Genomic DNA, 19318 nt, shown 5'->3' on the forward strand with positions numbered 1-19318 from the left:
CGTTAGCCATTTCGGAGGTCACGTTTTTTTCATCTTGTTACTTGGAGAGGGCGCAGCATGCAGACCAAACTTTGTCTCCGTCGGGGTAGGTGTTCTGTGGTCACGTCGACCTCGTTTAGGTGCTTCGTCTTAACGTTTGCTTATATTCTTTTTACGTGCGTACCACAAGTGTGACCGTTAGCCATGGATACAGTGCACCACTAGCCCTTCAATGACAAGGTTTTTGATGCGGTAACGACCGTCCTAGCAGTGTATACGTACGTTACAACGCGGCTCTTGCGAGAGAAATAAGCGATGACCTCGCATCCGACGGTATTTTTTCGTGAGCTATGACAGTGGCTGTTGGCGTCGCGGCAGCTCTAATACTTGAGTGGAGGAACTATCGCTGCAGTGCGCAAGCTTACTATAACTTTACAGAATGTTGTGTCTGCATACACTTCTGCTTCAGATGCCTCTCGCGATTCGCCTCGCGAGTCAACTGGCAATCATAGTGCGTGCCACAATTTTGTTGTTAGCGCTGTGGCTGTGGTGGTTATTACTCTGGATTCGGAATACTCTTTCACAAAGGTGAGTGAGCGTTAGTACTTACTTGCTGTGCACAGCTGTTACTAGAAGTGCATTTTGTGTTAAGTTTCTCACGACAAAGGAGAATCATGGACGAGAGGGGCATACTGCACGCGTGCATAATTCCTTCCTACTTCTCAGTGCTGGCATGGGCAATTCAAAACGAATGCGAATCAGAATTTGGTTTAACCTACAGAAGTCATTGGTTCACTTTTCACAAAAGTTTAGTTATGATGATGTTTAAAAAGTTTCTGATGGTTGTAACCTAGCCTGGCGAATAAACACTCGGTGAAACTTCGCAGCCTGTTTCCATTTGTGCTTTCACCTGCCGTGGTAGCGTAGCCTTATTGGGTGTCGTGTGACTATGCTGGAGGACGCAGGTTCGACTTCCGGCCACGGCGGCCGTATTCGAATGGGGGTAAACTGCAAAGAACATCCATATGACGGTAGTGGCACGTATAACTCTATCAATTGTATATGATCGTACTTTCACGCATGGACTGTACAGTGGTATCAGGTTTCCTAGAATGATGAAAAATTAAGTGTGATGCTGTTTTACGCGCCTCGTTGAATTAATGAGTGGTGTTGGTGCCGTGCGAAACTAAAAATGCGTGGGCTTACCAGTACGTCGACACCGAAAAAAATCATTATTTTTTTACACTCTAAGGTAATCGATAAAGCAAGACTGCTTGGGAAGCAGAGCTCCTTGTATTCGTGACAAATTGGTAGTATGAAACAACACGAGACACACATGGAAGTGTGCGGAGCATCGTGCGAGTGCCCGGCGATAAAAAAAAATTGCCCGCAGCTTCCCTCGGGGGAACACTGAGGAGGATGCGGAGCATATAATTGGTTAATGGGGTGTTAAAGTGCGACTTACTTGGGTCGATGGCTAAATTGGTTAACGTGGTTGTGAAATGGGGTGTTAAATTGCGACTTACTTGGGTCGATGGCTAAATTGGTTAACGTGGTTGTAGGAGGGGGTGTTAAATGAGTGAACACGTACACACGTATGCGAAAGGACGGCGCTGGTCGAAGGGACGTCGATCATTGTGTTTGTGGATTCGTTGGAATTCATTTCACCGCGACCTTGGACGTCGACGCGCCGTACAAACCAACCGACGAGCGGCAACTGAGCGAGCGAGCGCCGACCTTGAGTATATATACCGCGCGACGGCGCATGCACTGTCAGCTGTTGAATGTTCTCGAAGGAGAAGCGCGCGCGCGGCACAGATGGCGACGGTGCGACGGCGCATGCGCTGTCAGCTGTCGAATGTTCTCGAAGGAGAAGCGCGCGCGGCACAGATGGTGGGCGACGGCGCGACGGCGCATGCGCGCGCGCCAGCTGTCGAATGTTCGAGAAGCGGTGCGGACGGCGCGGACGGCGCGGACGGCGCACTACAAGGCGCGAGTATAAGATGCTTCCGCATCTAAAAAAAGAGAGGCTTTTACTCTACACCTATGAAACAGAAGAAAACGTCACTCCTGCATTGCTTACAACAATCTTAGGTAAAAGCAACCGCTCGCGACTGGCCGCGGCTGGCTATAGGCTTGGCGTGCGCATATACGCGCGAGCAAGACCCCCGTGATTGAGGAGCAACTTGAACGCTGAAGGAGGAACGTAGCTCCTTTGGTCCTTGCCGCAAGAGGGCGCGACGGGTAAAGCGCCCGAAAGGGAGGAAGTCGCTGCGCCGAAGGAGGAACGGAGCCCGTTTCTCCATTCTCGCTCCCTTTTTTTAAAGTGTAGATGCTCATGAAAATAATTTCTCACGGTTTATTCAGTTATGTGTGATCAAATATGTTTCGTTGCAAGTCATACATTGAACAGTACGTGACGAAAATGGCCATGGTTGGTGCAAACTTCTTTTGGGGCGTCCGAACGTGAAAACGACCATGCTCGTGGTGGCTCATTGGAAAACGGGTGTTCATCACACGAGAGTGGAGAGTCAAAAACTGCTGGGGTGTAGATGCCACGAATATGAAGCCAGGACTTCGTCATCTTAATTACGGAGCCATTAAACCTGAGCTCACCCCGAAGAAAAATTCGCGCTTTCCTCAAACATTCTAGATAGTAATTTTACCCGCAGATACCTTTCGACGCAAAACCTTGTGTTACTGGTTTCCCTCAAAAAAAGCTCATAGTCCTGGCAATTGTGACAAATGACATTAGCAATAATCATCTGGATGCCTCACTTTTTTTTGCGGCAACAGATAATTGTCATTTCACAGTTTGCCTTGCGCTCACGCTATATAGCATCACAAATTCGGTTTATTTCCAACCGGGCTCGCACGAAAAATCCGTGTTTTTTAAGTAAATACATGCCAAATATAGACTCACGCTTGCTGCTAAGTTGTTGTGGCAGATTACGCTCCAGATGTCGTAAAACGCCTTTAGATTTATCCAATACAAATTACTAGGAGGTGCTCGCGAAGTATGAAATATAAATAAGGGTGTCGACCTCAAAAAGGTGTGCCACCACGTTTATTAATGTTGACATTATAGTGGGATGGGCTCTACCGCATGTTTTTTTCATACTAAAGCACCCCGCTTTAATATATTCTGTAATCTTTAGAGCGAAGGCGATCGAACTTGTACACCAACTAATAAAATTTAGCAGAATGGAAAGCCGAATTAACCTTTACCACAAGCAGCACTTTTTTTTTGCTGTGACTGTGTCTCTACACAGGCGTTCCGGAAGCGCGGAAAAAATATTATTACTACAGCGTTTCAAGGAAAAAGTCCCCAATGTGATAGGCGTGGCATTTCGTCACAATTGATTTAGTTATATGAATCTACAGCATAAAATGTCAGCCCAGAGTGACATTAGTCACCATTTTGTCGTGATTTTGATCCTTGTCCTCGCAGGCCCCAAGCCGCTCACAGTACAAGACTTTTGGCGCATGGTGTGGCAGGAAAATGTGTGCAAAATCGTCATGCTCACCGGCCTCGTGGAAAATGGCAAGGTATGAATCACCTATCTGTCTTATAGGAACACGAATTGAGTATTCAATGCTAGCTGACTGGTTAATCTCTTACACATGTACATAACAAAGTTTAGGCTACGCATTACAACCATGCTCATCAGTTGTCCACATTGCGGGATGTCTAACTAAAAAAACAAAGAGAGTGTGGAGCTTCGGCTGTCCAGTTTAGCTGTTGTTCGTCCCTATTCAAATATAAATGGATAAATATAAAAAGGATAAATGCGAATATGTCAATGACATCATGCGCAATATATTTGCCTTACACGCTGCCTTCAACTATTTGTGATTTGCCCCATCTCCCGTAGGCAGCGCTGCAGCTGCACCAGGCGCCACTGTGCGAGATACAGTGACTGCCTTTCTGACAACGCACACTGTATCGCGTACTGGAAGCACAAATGTGCACAAATAAATGAGAATACGAGCCACGTAATAACAAATTCATAATACAGTCCATATCTAGAAGTGGCTAAACATGTATTAAACCACATTAACCTTTACCTTTACTCCTTTTCTCAATGGCACCGCTGGGCTTCTTTCTAATGATAAATATACCTAAACTAACTTAGTGGAATGTGTTCCTTCTTTGATGCAGCTACACTGCACTGACGAGTCAATTAACAACTTCTTAACCACCGGCTCCCTATCGCAGACCAAGTGCGAGAAATACTGGCCGGACAAGACGGCCACCTACGGAGACGTGCAGGTCCACTTCATCGCAGAAGAGACCTTCCCAGAATACTGCGTCCGTCAGCTTCACATGACGATGGCCGACAACACGCGTGAGGTCAAACACTTCCACCTCACTTCGTGGCCCGATCACGGAGTTCCCCTCTACCCAAACACGCTGCTCACTTTTCGGCGGAAGGTGAACCAGTACAGGACTTTCAACGAGGCTCCAGTGGTGGTGCACTGCAGGCAAGAGAAACTAGCGCGCTTTCTCGCTACCACCCAGACAAAAAAAAAAAAAAAACAGGAGTCTTTTTCTTATCGGGAATACAGGGCAATCAAATAATGTGTGCGTGCGTGATTTACTCTGTGTGTTCCATGTATCTTGCTCTCTGCCGCTACCACACAGAAATAGAAACAGGAAATTCAGGAGCCCTTTCCCCATCGGGAAAAGGGTGCACTCAAACATTATGTGCGTGCGTTACTTGACGTGTGTGTTCCACGTAAATTTCCCTCTCCCGCTATCGCACATAAAATTCAGGAGCCCTTTACCTGTCGGAAATAGGGGGTGATCAAATAATATGTGCGTGCGTGTCTTACTGTGTGTGTTCCACGTATTTTGCCTTCTCCCGCTACAGCACATAAAAAAGCAAATTCAGGAGCCCTTACCCTATCAGAAAAAAGGGGAAATCAAATACTGTATGCGTGACTTACTGCCTGTGTTCATGTGTTCCGCGGATTTGGCCCTGTGCCGCTACCGCACAGAAGAAAAAAAAACGTGAATTGAAAAGCTCTTTCTTTGTTTGGAAAAGGGGGCAATCGAATACCGATGCACGTTCGTCAATTGCTGTGTGTTCCACGTATGTTACGTCGACTGGTAATGACTTAAGTCAAAGAGTTCAGAAACCGACTTCCACACAGGAAGTTACATGGAAGTTACACAGGAAGTTACAAGGAAAGCTTGTTTCTGAATTCAACTTCTACGGCATTAAAGACCATGAGTAAGTGCTAAAGATGGGGCAGGTTTGAAGACGAGGCAATGCGATGAACGCAGACTAGTCCGGCTCAGAACCCTTCTCAATCTTAATTAATGTCCTGTACAAGAAACGTGCAACTGGTTGTCATGAACAAGATGTAAATTGTGACATAGCAGTGCAGAAAACGGCATGGACACTAAACAGGGTGGTGTCTTACGGGTTATTCATTCCTTATTCTACGCTGTTCAGTCTCAATGTTCATAAAACAGTTAGCCCACCTAATAACTGTTCTGAAAAAATATGCCGCTGAGTAGCAATTTATAGGTAAAAAAGCAGCTGGTTGTATTCACGCTCATTATTTGCTTCATTCATTCGCATTTGCAGAGTGCATATATATGCATTTGTTTTACAGTGCCGGCGTGGGTCGTACTGGCGCATACATCCTGCTGGAGAACCTCATCGAGCAGGCTCAAGCTGAGGGCGTGGTGGACGTCGTCGGTCAGCTCTCACTCATGCGTCAAAACAGGATGAATGTGGTCGAGACGCTAGTAAGTATGCTACTAAAATTTTCATGGTTTGGCAGAAAGCGTTTTAGCAGGGAATTTCGGTGTTGCATTCTGACGCTATAGAAACACATACGCAAACATAATGAAGATAAAATGTGCTTTTTTCGGGCGAGTCCTCGCTCGGCAAAAATTGAGGAACCCTTAAGCTTCGCCTTTAAAAGTTGAACGCGATAGCGAAATCCGGCCCCTAGTGCACCCTTCAAGCGCTAAGTGCATACTTAATCATATATTTTGTTTTATACACACGCACGCACACAAACACGCACACAATAGATTGGACCAGCGCGTGCTATTATCGCCAAAGGGGCTCGTTTTCGTCGTGACACCTGTCGAACAAAATGCGTTAAAGGGGCCCTGAAACACTTTTTCAAGTAATCATGGAATGAACTAGTTAGAAGAGCTTGTTGCCTCATGAATTAAACGCTGCAAAAATTTTAGGAATCCGTCCAGTGCGAGTGGAGTTACAAAAGTTTGTCGCATGCTGCAATTGCATTATCTCTTCTCTCGTCCTGACGAAAGCGCCGGAAGCTAAACAGGGAAGGGTGGCAGGGCAAAGAAACTACCGTGCCTCGTGACCTTGAGCACTTTTTTTTTCTCGAATGCGCGGCTTTTTCAGTGTGATCGCGTGCGCACCGGCTATCTCGGTAACTTGATTTTTCGGTCACAGATGCACAGACAATTTTTCGCTCACAACCAACGGGGCCAACGCCGGTGGTGGGTTTTCTGTGACACGAGCTCTTTAACGCTATCGCGTTAAAATGCATACTTGCACGTCACGTCACAGACGGCTTCTCCGCGCTGGATTCCTGATGATGGCGGTCACCATGACTTATCTCATAGGAGAAAGTGAGTGAAAAAAAAAACAGAGAGCAGTTCGTTCTCCACGTTCTTTTGTGCTCTCCCCGCTTTCTCCGGTTCGCCAGCCACACCAAGAGTAAACACAAAGGAACGCGAAGGGGCATCAGCCCTCTTATGATGTCACTGTTTCTTGCTTCGCTCGATCGAGCAAGAGTTCACGCAGCATCTAAACCAACTAGTGCCTGAAGATGGCGACCACAATGACGTCAGTGAAAGTTTGCCCCTCTCTTGGTTCCCACCACTCTCCGGGAAGAGCACTAGAATCTCCTAAGAGAGTTCACGAGTCTTAAGTCAGATATGTGACAATTCAACATTCACAGAAATGTAAAATGACTGTTATACTAAGGCGTAAGCTGGCGCGTCGGACACGAGTAATTAGAAGTGATCACATATTAATTGTATATATATATAATGAACTATAAAATGGTCTGAGGAATCAATTTTACTCGTTTAAAAATGTGTTCTTTCTACTTTGTTTTTCCTCCCACAGCACGTGCCGTTTCGCCAGGCATGAAGTACAATTTTTATGGTGTATGAGCCTCTTAAGAGACTCAGGATCACGTCCACATCACTCAACAACAAATCGTTCAATTCAAAATAAATTGACATTGCGTAAAAGCAAGCCTTGAGATTCAAAATCACGTAAAATGACGTCACTAATCACGCAACAAAAATCGTGAAAAATACGCAACTATTCACGTGAGTAAAGATCTCGTATCCTCACGTAACAAGTAGCCTCGAGAAAAAATCACCAAACTTCACGTAACAACTAGTGACGTGACTGTAATTACCTCACATTACGTAACAATGTGACAAAAATCTCGTAAAATTACGTAACTAGTAACGCGACATGTTCAAGCAATAAACCACGTAACGACATGATCAGGCGACAAAAATCACGCAACCTCATCTAACAACTAGTAACGTGACGGAAATCACGTAAGAACTGGTCATTTGACGGGATCACTGTCTAGAGTGCCCCTGCCGTCGCCAGAGGACTCTGTCTACCGGCCCGACGTTGGCGTAGCCTGCAGATTGATTGGCGTGGTTTCCGGATCCCGCTTTAATTCTTTAGACCCCCGGCCTTAATAAAGTTTGTAACCATTCACTTACGAAACTAGTCCCGTAACATGTTCCCTCAAAAACCACGCGCGCAGTGTTGGGAACCAACCGATTCGCAGAACAGCCAAGTCTATCTATACTTAATTCTACCAGCGAAAACTTGTAATTTCTAGTAAACGCTTGTAATTACCAGCAGAACTTACCTAGGCAGAAAACTAACTCGGGTGTCGGTTCTAGCCTTGCGCTGCTCGTACTGTGGCCAACACACATGTCTTTTTGCGAAACAGTGGATCACTGATTACGGTGCTTGGCTGCTGACCCGGGGGTCGCCGGTTGGATTCCAGGCCGCTACAGTCGCATTTCACTGAAGATGAAATGATAAAGGCCCGTTTACAGTGCAATGTCAGTTTATCAGATGACCTAAATGTCCGGAGCCCTCCCCACTATAGTGTCTCTAATTATCATATTGTAACGGGGAGTATTTAATAAGTGAACGCCGGGTGGGCTAACACTGCACACAGTATGCAAGGATGAAGGGCAAGAAGGCAGTTCAGACACAGCCCCACAACAACATCGTCGTCTTCATTCCATCTGCGTCGTTTCTGCACCCGTGCCTGAGGTACCTTTCTATACCCGTGACATTACCCCGGGCGGCAAAGCACCGTCCCGGTGCCTGCTGTTATTAGACAGACGGGTCACTGTGATAGGGCTTCAGGCGAGACACATGCACAACGTCACTTCTGGATGTAACAGTGGTGTTCGTAGTAGGAGAAATTTCATAGGTGACAGGTGTGACTTGGCGCAGAACTCGGTAAGGCCCAACGTATTGCGATAAAAGTTTCTCGCACAGGCTGACACGACAGGATGGCAGCCACAGTAGCACGAGAGAGCCCGGAGAAAAATCGACATCCTTATGTAGGCTGCCGTACAGCGACTTTTGTGCTCTCTGGGACGATGGAAACCTGGCGCGGGCTACTGTACGTGCGATCAGAGCATGGGAGATGGCTTCTTGTGCGTACAAAGTGGTGGACGGAAGGTTATGCGCAAGCGGGGTATCGAAAGGTAGTAAGCGATCACAGCCAAAGAGAAGATAAAAGGGTGAGTAGCCAGCAGTTTCATGACGGGACGATTTGTAGGCGAAGGTTACGAACGGAAGGGCAGTATCCTAATTGGTGTGGTCGTCAGAAACATACATAGCGAGCATGTCCGTCATTGTGCGGTTGAGGCGCTCAGTAAGTCCGTTGGTCTGAGGATGGCAAGAAGTCGTAAAGTTGTGCCGCGTAGCACATGATCTAAAGAGGTCGTGAGCCACACGATACAGGAAGCAGCGGCCACAGTCCGTGAGTAGGTGAGAAGGAGCACCATGCTGAAGGATGATGTCATATAGTAGGAAATCTGCGACGTTCAATGCGCAGTTGGTCAGCAGTGCTCGAGTAATTGCATACCGAGTGGCATAATCGTTGCTTTAGGACGTAAAACCTCCGATTAACACGTTTAGAACGACGGAGAGTTGTACTCGGAACAGCGTGAGCGACGTCTGCAAATCGAAACGAGCCGCATTTGAGCGTGTGCGGCGCGAATGGTGGGCCTGCCTTCCACTTTGCCTCCTTGCTTATCGCGGTGGCCGCGATAACTGCTGTGGCCGTGTCGTGTCTTACGGAATAACAGTTTTTCCGGCGAGGGAATTTAATAATAATAATAATAATAATAATAATAATAATAATAATAATAATAATAATAATAATAATAATAATAATAATAATAATAATAATAATAATAATAATAATAATAATAATAATAATGACTTTATTTCGCATCAAGGATACATGATGCAGGAGACCTACAGAAAAAGCTGGCGTGATACCAGCTTGACAAGGCCGCAGGCCCCCCTTCCCCCTCCCCGAACACATCGCAGCAGCGGTAACACTTTCATAAAAACATTCGGGATCATACGCGTAAAATAAACAGGTCTATGACAAGAAAGAAATCATCACTGTACATGTGTGATAAAACGAAACGTCTAATGCTTAAACAACAACAACAAAAAATCTATTTCAAAAGATGCAAAAAATGTTGGCGTATTTGCCTTAAAAAAAGGAAGCATTTGCGTAATACATCCGAGCGAAGCATACAAACATGTATACGACAAAAATGAGCAATCAACACTGTACAGGTGTAACATATTGGTACATATAATGCTATAAACAAATAATTTATTTTTCCATCAACTAAAGAGGGACGGGCGAACTGCCCAGGACGATATCGTCGATATTGACGCAAAGAATGCACGCGCCATCAACAGTGCTGGAGCTTTTTGAGCCCAGCAAAGAGGTGATAACAGGTGCATCAAGGCAGCGGTGCTTGACACGCTGTGAAGCCTTATCGCGTAGGCGCACGGTATATCAGATGCTGTGAACTGTATAGCACCGAAAAAAAAAAAAAGCCGTGTCACTCGGATCACCTTTTATACTGCTAACCTATTCTGGGTAGAAATATCAAATGGTATCACATCTAGAACGATTCGCTAAGTTTTTTTTTCGCTTTTGTTTTTGGGCTATACCACTCAGAGTGCTTCTACAGCCAAAACGGTTGTTGCATTCACGCTGATAAATGAGGATAGAAAACGCAAGGGAGGCGCGTCGGTGGACCCGCGCATGCTCAGATGTGGCGTATTTGCGACTGCAGATGTCACTCGTTCAGTTCTGAGCTCGACCCTCAGCCATTCTAGTTATGAAAGTTGGCCACTGCGCAAGCTGTACACATTTGAAATATTTTTGTCGCCAATGACGGACATCGCTGACAGAGTGCGAGTGCTTGCAATATTTAGGGAGTCTAAAAAAACAAATTTTTTTTTCGCACCTCGTAGGAAGATACAGAACTTATGCCGATTGCGAAACAGAAAGGGAGAGAAAAGGCACTAAAAAAAATTGGCCCGAATCTACATGTTACACTGTAAATGCCATCTAAAGACGATAGTATTGCGTCTGGAGAGAGTGAACAAAACGTTTATTTGATGTTCTGCACAAGAAAATCGGTTAATGGTATTCTGAAGGCGCTGCGTTAGAGTGCCTCGAGCGTGTAACGGAGGCAAACAAGGGCATCTAGGATGGATGGATGGATGGATGGATGGATGGATGGATGGATGGATGGATGGATATGGCTGTACCCTTTGGATCGGGCGGTGGCTAGCGCCACCAAGCCGTAATACTTAATGAACCCAAAACTATATTTATTTTTTTCCCCTTAAAGGTGAGTTTGAGGATTCGTACTTTGCAGTGAAGAGTTTAATTTTCACTCGTGCCTTGACTTTAGCCACCAATCAGATAACCTCCTTCTAGTTAAGTCTACTTGCTTAAAGTTTATTTTGCCCTCCCGGTCCCTAAACCCCAGTGCTCTGAAAAACTCTGCGCCATCATCCTGACCTATAGGGTGAAGCCCTTTAAAGAACATTATCAAGTGTTCGACAGTTTCTTCTTCCTCTCCACACGCACTGCATACTGTGTCTATTCCTTCGTATTTGACCCGATATGTCTTGGTTCGCAGTACTCCCGTCCTTGCCTCAAACAGTAGAGAACTACCCCGAGTATTATCATAGATCCTTTCCTTGGCAATTTCCTGCTTAAAAGTTCGATAGATCTCTAGTGCGGACTTCTTAATCATGCCCATTTTCCACATGTCAGTCTCCGTTTCCTTCACTTTCTTCTTAACCGATAGTTCTTTTTGGTTTGGCCAGCTGCTGTTTTCTAAGTATTTACCAGTCAACTTCCTGGTTCGCTTCCTCCATTTTGTATCGACATTCTTCATGTACAAGTAGCTGAAAACCTCCCTAGCCCAACGCTCCTCCCCCATTTCTCTCAATCGCTTCTCAAATTTTATCTTGCTGCTAGCTTCCCTGCCCTCAAATGATGTCCATCCCATATCACCTTGTACTCCCTGATTTGGTGTATTCCCGTGAGCTCCTAAAGCAAGCCTACCTATTCCACGTTGCTTAATTTCTAATCTTGCTTGAACTTCTGATCTCATGCACAAGACCGCATTGCCAAACGTCAGCCCAGGAACCATGACCCCTTTCCATATTCCTCTCACAACATCATACCTATTGTAATTCCACAGTGCCCTATTTTTCATCACTGCTGCATTCCTGTTACCTTTAGTCGTCACGTATATTTTGTGTTCCCTCAGGTACTCGGTCCCATTGCTTATCCATACGCCCAGATATCTGTATTTATCTGTTATCTCTAGCGTGACCTCCTGTATCCTAAGCTCACTACCTTCGTTGTCATTGAAAATCATGAATGCTGATTTTTCCTTACTGAATCTAAAATCTAACCTATCTCCCTCATTACCGCAGATGTCCATCAATCTCTGCAAATCTTCCTTGTTGTTGGCCATTAGCACTATATCATCTGCGTACATTATTGCTGGTAGTGCCTGATCAATAAGTTTTCCTTGTTTGACTAAAGTGAGGTTGACGCCCAGTCCACTTCCCTCTAATTTTGCCTCTAATCCTTGTAGGTGCATCATGAATGATAAGGGTGACAGGGGGCACCCCTGCCTAAGCCCCCGTTTTACCTCTGCAGGCTTGGATACCTGTTTTTCCCACTTTATAACTACCTTGTTACCTTTATAGATACCCTTTAAAAGATTAGTGACTACATGTTCCACGCCTAGTGTGTCCAGTATTCCCCACAATTCCTCTTGAACCATGCTATCGTACGCTCCCTTGATATCCAAAAATGCTAGCCACAGGGGCCTGTGTTCCTTTTCTGCTATTTCGATGCACTGCGTCAGTGAGAACAGATTGTCTTCCAACCTCCTGTGTTTCCGAAACCCATTCTGCAATTCCCCCAGCACCCCCTCATCCTCTGTCCACGACTGCAGTCTTTCCTTTATAATCTGCATCGCCAGCCTGTAGACCACTGTTGTCACTGTTATAGGACGGTAGTTGTTTATGTCAGCTTTGTCCCCCTTTCCTTTATAGATCATGCTCATCCTGCTAAGTTTCCATCCATCGGGAACTTCACCATCGATTATTATTTTGCTAGGCACGTTAAACACGAGCGCCATCTGGCAGTTATCTTCGAAAACGAAGGCATGTGCTACTGCGGAGAAAGATGCGCGCCAGTCACGGAGGTGTTAAGGTGTAGTATGGAAAGCGACGGGCAGGTGCCACCACCGTGCCGTCGTGGCAAAACGTTGGAAACACCACCTTGAGCATCGCGTTGCACTGTCAGCGCAGCGCGTTAAACGCTACAGTCCTTAGAGTGTTTTGTGTGTGTCCTCTTCTAGTATAAAGGCAGACATACAAAACATAGACATGTTGTTATGGCGCCTCAGATATGCGCAACATTCGCTTTTTTTTAATTGACAATCGCACAACTATGAACGCTAAACCTTAAGCAAAATTGGTGGGCGCTGCGGATGGGGTTGGCCATTCGGTGCCGTTTGAGGTATCGTTAGGACGGACAAACAGACAAATGTACAGACAGACAGACAAACAGACAGACAGACAGACCAAAATTTTTCTGTCGAAGGTCCCAAGAAAGACTATCGTCTTTAAAAAAAGAGGCAGGGACGATAAGCAGGCTTTAGCCTGTTTGCTACTCTAAGCGCTTGAAGGGGGCAAGTGACGAAAGGTGGAGAACGACAAGGGGGTAGAGAATAAGTGATTCGCGTTCACATATGAGCGTTCACGGCCCATACAAAGACGGTCATCCCAAACTCAATATACGAGTCTGGTTTTTCTGCGGATGTCTCAAGATAAATAATCTTAATGTGGACTAGCCCCCGAAATTGACAAACGCTCCTCGATTCGGATTTCGTTTCACACTTGACTAAATTGAGCGCAGCGTTACTGCTTCACTGAAGCGTTTTTCAAGAATCCTTGCAGATTATCACTCATATGCAGTTAATTGCTGTGCTTAAATCAGCCGCGCATATCGACTTTCTCAAGTCAAGGCGAAGCGTTCAATGAAGGAACGTTCTAGAATATGAAAAAAAAAAAAAAGCTTGCAAGGAGTGGTTGCGAAGAATTGAGAACGTACAGTGCCAATTGAGTGGACAGATTTGTCATTCCGTTAGGCAGAGAGTGCACTGAAAATAGGCGATCCGATGATTCGATTCTCTAGGTGATTTTAAGAGGTTTTGCATCTGATAAGGTCATGATCTTGCAACTGACAATGCAGTGATTTCTTGCGATTGCAGGAGCAGTACAATTTCGTGCACCGAGCCTTGATGGAGAGCGTGTGCATACGGGACCACAGCGTTCCTTGTAGCAAGTTCTCGGACCGTTACAAGGAGCTTATCTCGGAGGACGAGACGACGGGAAAGAGCAACATAATCAAGGAGTTCGAGGTGAGGAGTAGTAAGGAAATCTGCGTGTTATCTAAGCAAACCGCCGACTCATACTGATCCATTAAAGTATAGATTCCAACCCCGCTGTAGCGATGTAGTTTTGGCACCAGAAGTTAGTTGGTTATATGCGAAATTTTTCATAACAGTAGAAACTAAAACCGGCTTAATGGTACGGCATTCTTGGTTCCGTATAAGAATGGATTATTGTGGGCTTCAAGCTCACCACTAAAAAGGTGATCCTTATTTGTCTGGTTGTAGCATTATATTTTAGGAGGTGCAACCAGTCCCATGCATCTCGTTTTAGCTGAATGACTGAATGTTTCGCAACTTTTGTCACCCCATTTTTAAAAACATATAAACCAAACAGTCAATGTCTCAAGCAAATCTTCAAAAGAAGCTGTGGTCGGGAATTCCTTTTCAGCATTTATTTTGCTTGTTATGCTACCTCGCACGTTTGGAGGCTCATGCGAAACAAATACCTCGTTACAGCCGATATCGTTCAGGCTTTTGAAATTAAGTAAACATATTTTTTGAATACGGAACATTTTTTAGTCGCACGAGGCATCTATTGTATAGTTATACCATTGTATGACGATATCGCCATTGAGTTCTTGTGTACATGTATGCCAACATTGTCATGTATATTGGAGCAAATGTCTTCACTGTAACGTAGTGATGTTGGTCGTGATACATAGATGTACCGAAATGTATGTGCCCTGTTACTGGAATGGTATGAAGCCTTTGTGTTCTCTACATACTGTAAATAAAAGTTTTCTAAACACGATGTTGCGATTCGGTGTCGCTGCCGTTCACACCCCCATTACGCATGCTCGGCTCGTCTCGTGTCTCGTGAACGCAGGCGGTGTGTATATAAGCGGCGGAGCGCACGTTCAGAATTCAGTCAAGGGCGTCTTTAGTTGGCTTCTGCTTCACCTGACACCTTGCTTGACTCGAGTAGACGCAAAACTCACGTAATACCCGAACCCGTGGGAATATGCGGGTGCCAATATTCTCCAGAGAGGTGAAATTCTAGTTGTCGCCAAGTTAGTGCAGCGTTTCGAAGAGGACGAGGCGCTACCCAACATGTCCACAACGGTGATGCAAAGAATGCCGAAGCAGCTTAGCTTCAAGAAATGCTCTCGGAACGTATTTCTTATAAAGGTGACACACTTTGCGCAGTGTCACCGCCAGTTTCTGCAGAGCTGCGGCGCCAGGTTCAAGTTGTAATGAGTACGGTGATATGTGAACCCTTCCAACGGTATCACGGCAATTATTACGGGTGCGTGCCGGACGGGATCACTCAGTACCATTGTCGAGAGAGTTGCAAACACAAAAAAGCCGTCCTCTTTTCTGTAGAAAAATAAATCCTTAGATTGATTGGTTGATTGATTGATTGGTTGATTGATTGATTGATTGATTGATTCAATGACTGAAGTAAATATTTTCCCACACCCTTGACCTAAACATTAAAAAAAGAGCTCTGGTACGACAGTAACTCGTAGGAACAAGTGACATTACATATATATAGACAAAGCAGGAGCAGATTCTTTGGAAGACATGTATATATAGGCCCGTTCAGAAACCAAGAAAACAGACAAAGAAAATTCTAAATGCCATCTCGAGAAAGTTAATTGAGTTGATACACGTTTTCCCACACAAACGGGCACTTTTCTCAGATTCACGCACGTGACATTTGCGTATGAACACAATTACAGAGGTGCACTCTGTAATGACTGGCTGAGGGCACTCGTACCTTCCACAGCACTGCCAACAGCTTGTGGAACGGAGTACAGCTGGCGGGATATGTGGGTTGTTGCGTGTCTTTCCCGCGTGCGCATGTACCGTACCGTATATGGCTTCTTCACGAACCCTTGGGAAAGAAAGTCGTACCTGGAATCACTATTTCGGGAATAGTTAAAAATTGCAAGTTTCCAAAGCTTATTGGGTGAAAGCTTGTGGCGTTTCGATTACTTACGCCACGTGTTTTTAAAATTTTTAAAACATTCTTTCACTTTTTTCTTTTTATTTTTTTCGGCATTTTTATTCTAATTTTTTCTTGTACATTCTCTCTGCAATTACCTGGTTGCCGACATAGTGTACGGGGGAGGCGCACTATTCCAGGCACGGACGGAGGGATGGAAGGACGTGAGCAAGAGGGATTCAAGACTTTCGCCTCTATAACTAAAGTGCCTACTTTTGTAACGAGCACAGTTCGACGCACAACAGAACGAAACACGCTTCACTTACTCTGATCACATGGGTATTCACGAAAAGTTCATAGGCTGGACGAACCAGCATTTTTTTTACTGTCAAACTACAATTAACCGCGGAACCGTACTAGAGAAGGGCCAGACGACAGAAGGGCATCGAGGTTAGTCACACACCTGTTACCAGATGCACCAACATGTGGCCTAACTGTCTCGGTCACGCACGAAGAAGTAGCCGCGCACTGAAACAGGCAAGTAAACCTCTAGCGCGAATAGGGTGTGAATCAATGCAGCAGAAGCCACAAAAAGTCATAAACTACAACAAAAAAATTACGAGGAAAGCACAGGAAAGCAGGAGCGCCACCGCTTTTGCTGATTTCACACTGGGTATAACTGAGGCAAGTTCTACCCAGTAAATCAGACGTAACTGAAGTAATTCTATTCTATTAGTCTCACATCAGTTCTCTTGTGAACGAATTCGTGCATTCCGGTACGTGGCCACTGTAGATATCAGTTCGAAATTTATCAAAGCCTTTGCTGCATTTCAATAGGTTTTTTTATTTCACGAGGAAGATAATGTTCTTTTATTTCCTACTGTTTCCTTTAGGAACTCAAGTCTCTCAAACCATGGTTTACGCCTGCAGACTTCGCAGCAGCAAGTGACCCGGCAAACCTAAGAAAAAGTCGGGATGCTTCCGTACTAGCTGGTGAGCGCATGTGTATCGCATACGAGGATAAATTTGTTAAAAATGGGACGATTCAGCGAGGCTTGTTGTTGGGCGAGTTGGTTAACTTCAAAACGATACAGAATAGTACTTACTTGGCAAAAAAAAAAAAAGAATACTTCTATTCTTAGAACCATTCTTTTCCAAGTTTTCTCTATTGTGTCCCCCCTTTAATGAAGCAGCTTGTTCATTCTTCGCACAAATTACGACGGCGTCATCAATCCCTGCACTGAAGAATTAACCTTTCAGAGTACCACAGAGGGGCCATTGGACGCCTCCTAAACCTATAATTTGTGCGCTCAATGTGTCCAAAAACAGTGAGTTCGGCAAAAAAGCACCTTGGGCTATCGTGTTCCTTTCTGTTTATGTTTATGTTTAATACGCTGTTGCTTCCCATGCATTTCTATTACGACAAAATGATGATCTTAGTGATTATGTATGTCCAGTGCTGCTTATGAAAAGGTTCATCGCTATCCGATTTACAGCTAAAGACTGTCAATGAGAAAATTTGTTTTAAAATTTGTACGTCTGGTTTTCTTTCAAAGATGTAAGGGCTACCTGAGGTCCTTGCATGACGCGACCTGATTCATAAGGCAGTAACAAGAGTGCAGAATGGCTGAAACGATTTATTGATTATATCACAATACTCTGCGTGACGTAGATATGTCGATACTTTTATTCCAAATGAGCTGATATCTTCGAAGGGGCGGAGCGAAGCTTTTACACGCTGGCGTGCCACCAGTCTGTAACACACAGAGCTCAGTGAAGTGACGGCAATATCATGGAGGCTGTGGTCTCGGCCTCTGTCGATGATAGGATGGCTGTCTCTCAAGGAAAGAAAAGAACCCCTAATTTTTAAATGCGTACAACTCTAGAAGCCCAGCTGGCTTGTCATCCATGGGCAGAACGCGCAGCACAGTCAAAGCTGGAAGAACGGCCTACCTACAACCTTTTTGAAACTCTCTCGCAGCAACTATTACACGCACACCTGCATGACACCCACTACGCCATAAACCATCATGACTTTTGCGTATGGAGATGCTTTATTATTCATGTTAACTTGATTTCTTACCCAACATCAAGCCCGTATAGGGTCAGTTTGCAACGGAGAATTAAGAACTAGCGTAACTCAGTGGTCGATTTCTCGCCTGCCACCCAGAGGGCTTGGGTTCGATTTCCATTTGGTCGTTGACACTTTTATATGGTTATAAGCTTTTTCTTATTTCGCGCAATAGTTGTTATGGACTGCATCAATTTTTAACACGAAGGTGTTTTATGCTGCATGCTGTCTACCACGGCTCCGCTGATGTATTTCCGTCACAGATATGACGTTGTAAAATATATATTCACACATTGATACAATATATTATACGCAGACGCTATGCCTCGGGGCGTCGAACAAGTGACCTCTCGAACCGCATCAAGCAGCGCTAACTACTACGCCACAATGCACACGCAGTCAACAGCGCTAACGGCAAGCCATTTCTGTACACCATATACCATTTTGCAGCCCTCAGAGCTTTGCAGCGTGAGCGCGTTTTCGTCGTCAGTAGCGAGATGGCGTGACGAGCGCGCGTTGTGCTCGCTCTAAAGTTCTTCATCTCTCGCGTGCCGGAGAGCGCCGCCTCCACGGAGCGTGGTCTCCCTTGTGCGCACGCTTATCAGACTCACGATGCGGGAAAGCTCGAAGGTAACTTCGCTCGCTGCCGCAGCCACACTTACGAAAAGAGCACGCTGCTCAAGCACCAAGTATTAATTGGGACAGTTGTTCACACCTTCCCTGTGTATACTTTACCTGCCCTGTGTATATCTTTCTGTTTGTACAGCGCGCTTTAAGTGACGAACTGTGTCAGCTGTTAGTACGCGCTTGTCCTGTGTATGCTCATTTAGCACGTGGTTTCTGCTTGAGGTGCGCGCTGCAAGTATCTAGTGGCTTGCCATTCTTTGCATGACCTTGCAGTTTGTTGCTGTAGCATTCATTCCTTCGGCCTTGTGGCGAAACAATGCATAATAAGCGCTCAGATACCTCTGTAAAGACATGTTTCACTTTTTTGTTTTAGCGATGCCTTGAAAGAGGAATCAGCCATTTTATTTTTCACAGCGTCCGTCCCGCCCTCCCCCATCTTTTTTTCGTGGTCTAGTCCTGAATTCTTTACAACTGATGAAGAACAAGAATGAAGCCTCCGAAAATGAGGCCTGCCCTTGTTTTCTGGCCTTCTGGGAATAAACTGTTCTGTGAAAGGAAAAGTCAGATACCTTCCGTCATTATCGCCAAGAAGCTGTGTAGCAATTGCCCTTTTAATTAAGCTATGTCGGGGCACGTCCAGCTGGGTAATGCGTCCTCACTTCTACGA

At 45.3% G+C, this 19318-nt stretch overlaps 1 protein-coding gene across 2 annotated transcripts in view; it reads left to right on the top strand.

Annotated features, from left to right (window-relative positions):
* LOC119181715 (receptor-type tyrosine-protein phosphatase kappa-like) overlaps nt 1-19318 on the top strand; it is a 131769-nt gene that overhangs the window by 97676 nt on the left and 14775 nt on the right. For both annotated transcript variants that reach the window (XM_075875614.1, XM_075875615.1), the window contains 5 exons: nt 3431-3528; nt 4199-4464; nt 5605-5740; nt 13883-14032; nt 16847-16946. In XM_075875614.1, coding sequence (XP_075731729.1) covers nt 3431-3528; nt 4199-4464; nt 5605-5740; nt 13883-14032; nt 16847-16946 — 750 coding nt within the window. The remainder of the gene's footprint in view (nt 1-3430; nt 3529-4198; nt 4465-5604; nt 5741-13882; nt 14033-16846; nt 16947-19318) is intronic.

Source organism: Rhipicephalus microplus, chromosome 10, assembly GCF_043290135.1.
Source record: "Rhipicephalus microplus isolate Deutch F79 chromosome 10, USDA_Rmic, whole genome shotgun sequence".
NCBI classification, from domain to species: domain Eukaryota; kingdom Metazoa; phylum Arthropoda; class Arachnida; order Ixodida; family Ixodidae; genus Rhipicephalus; species Rhipicephalus microplus.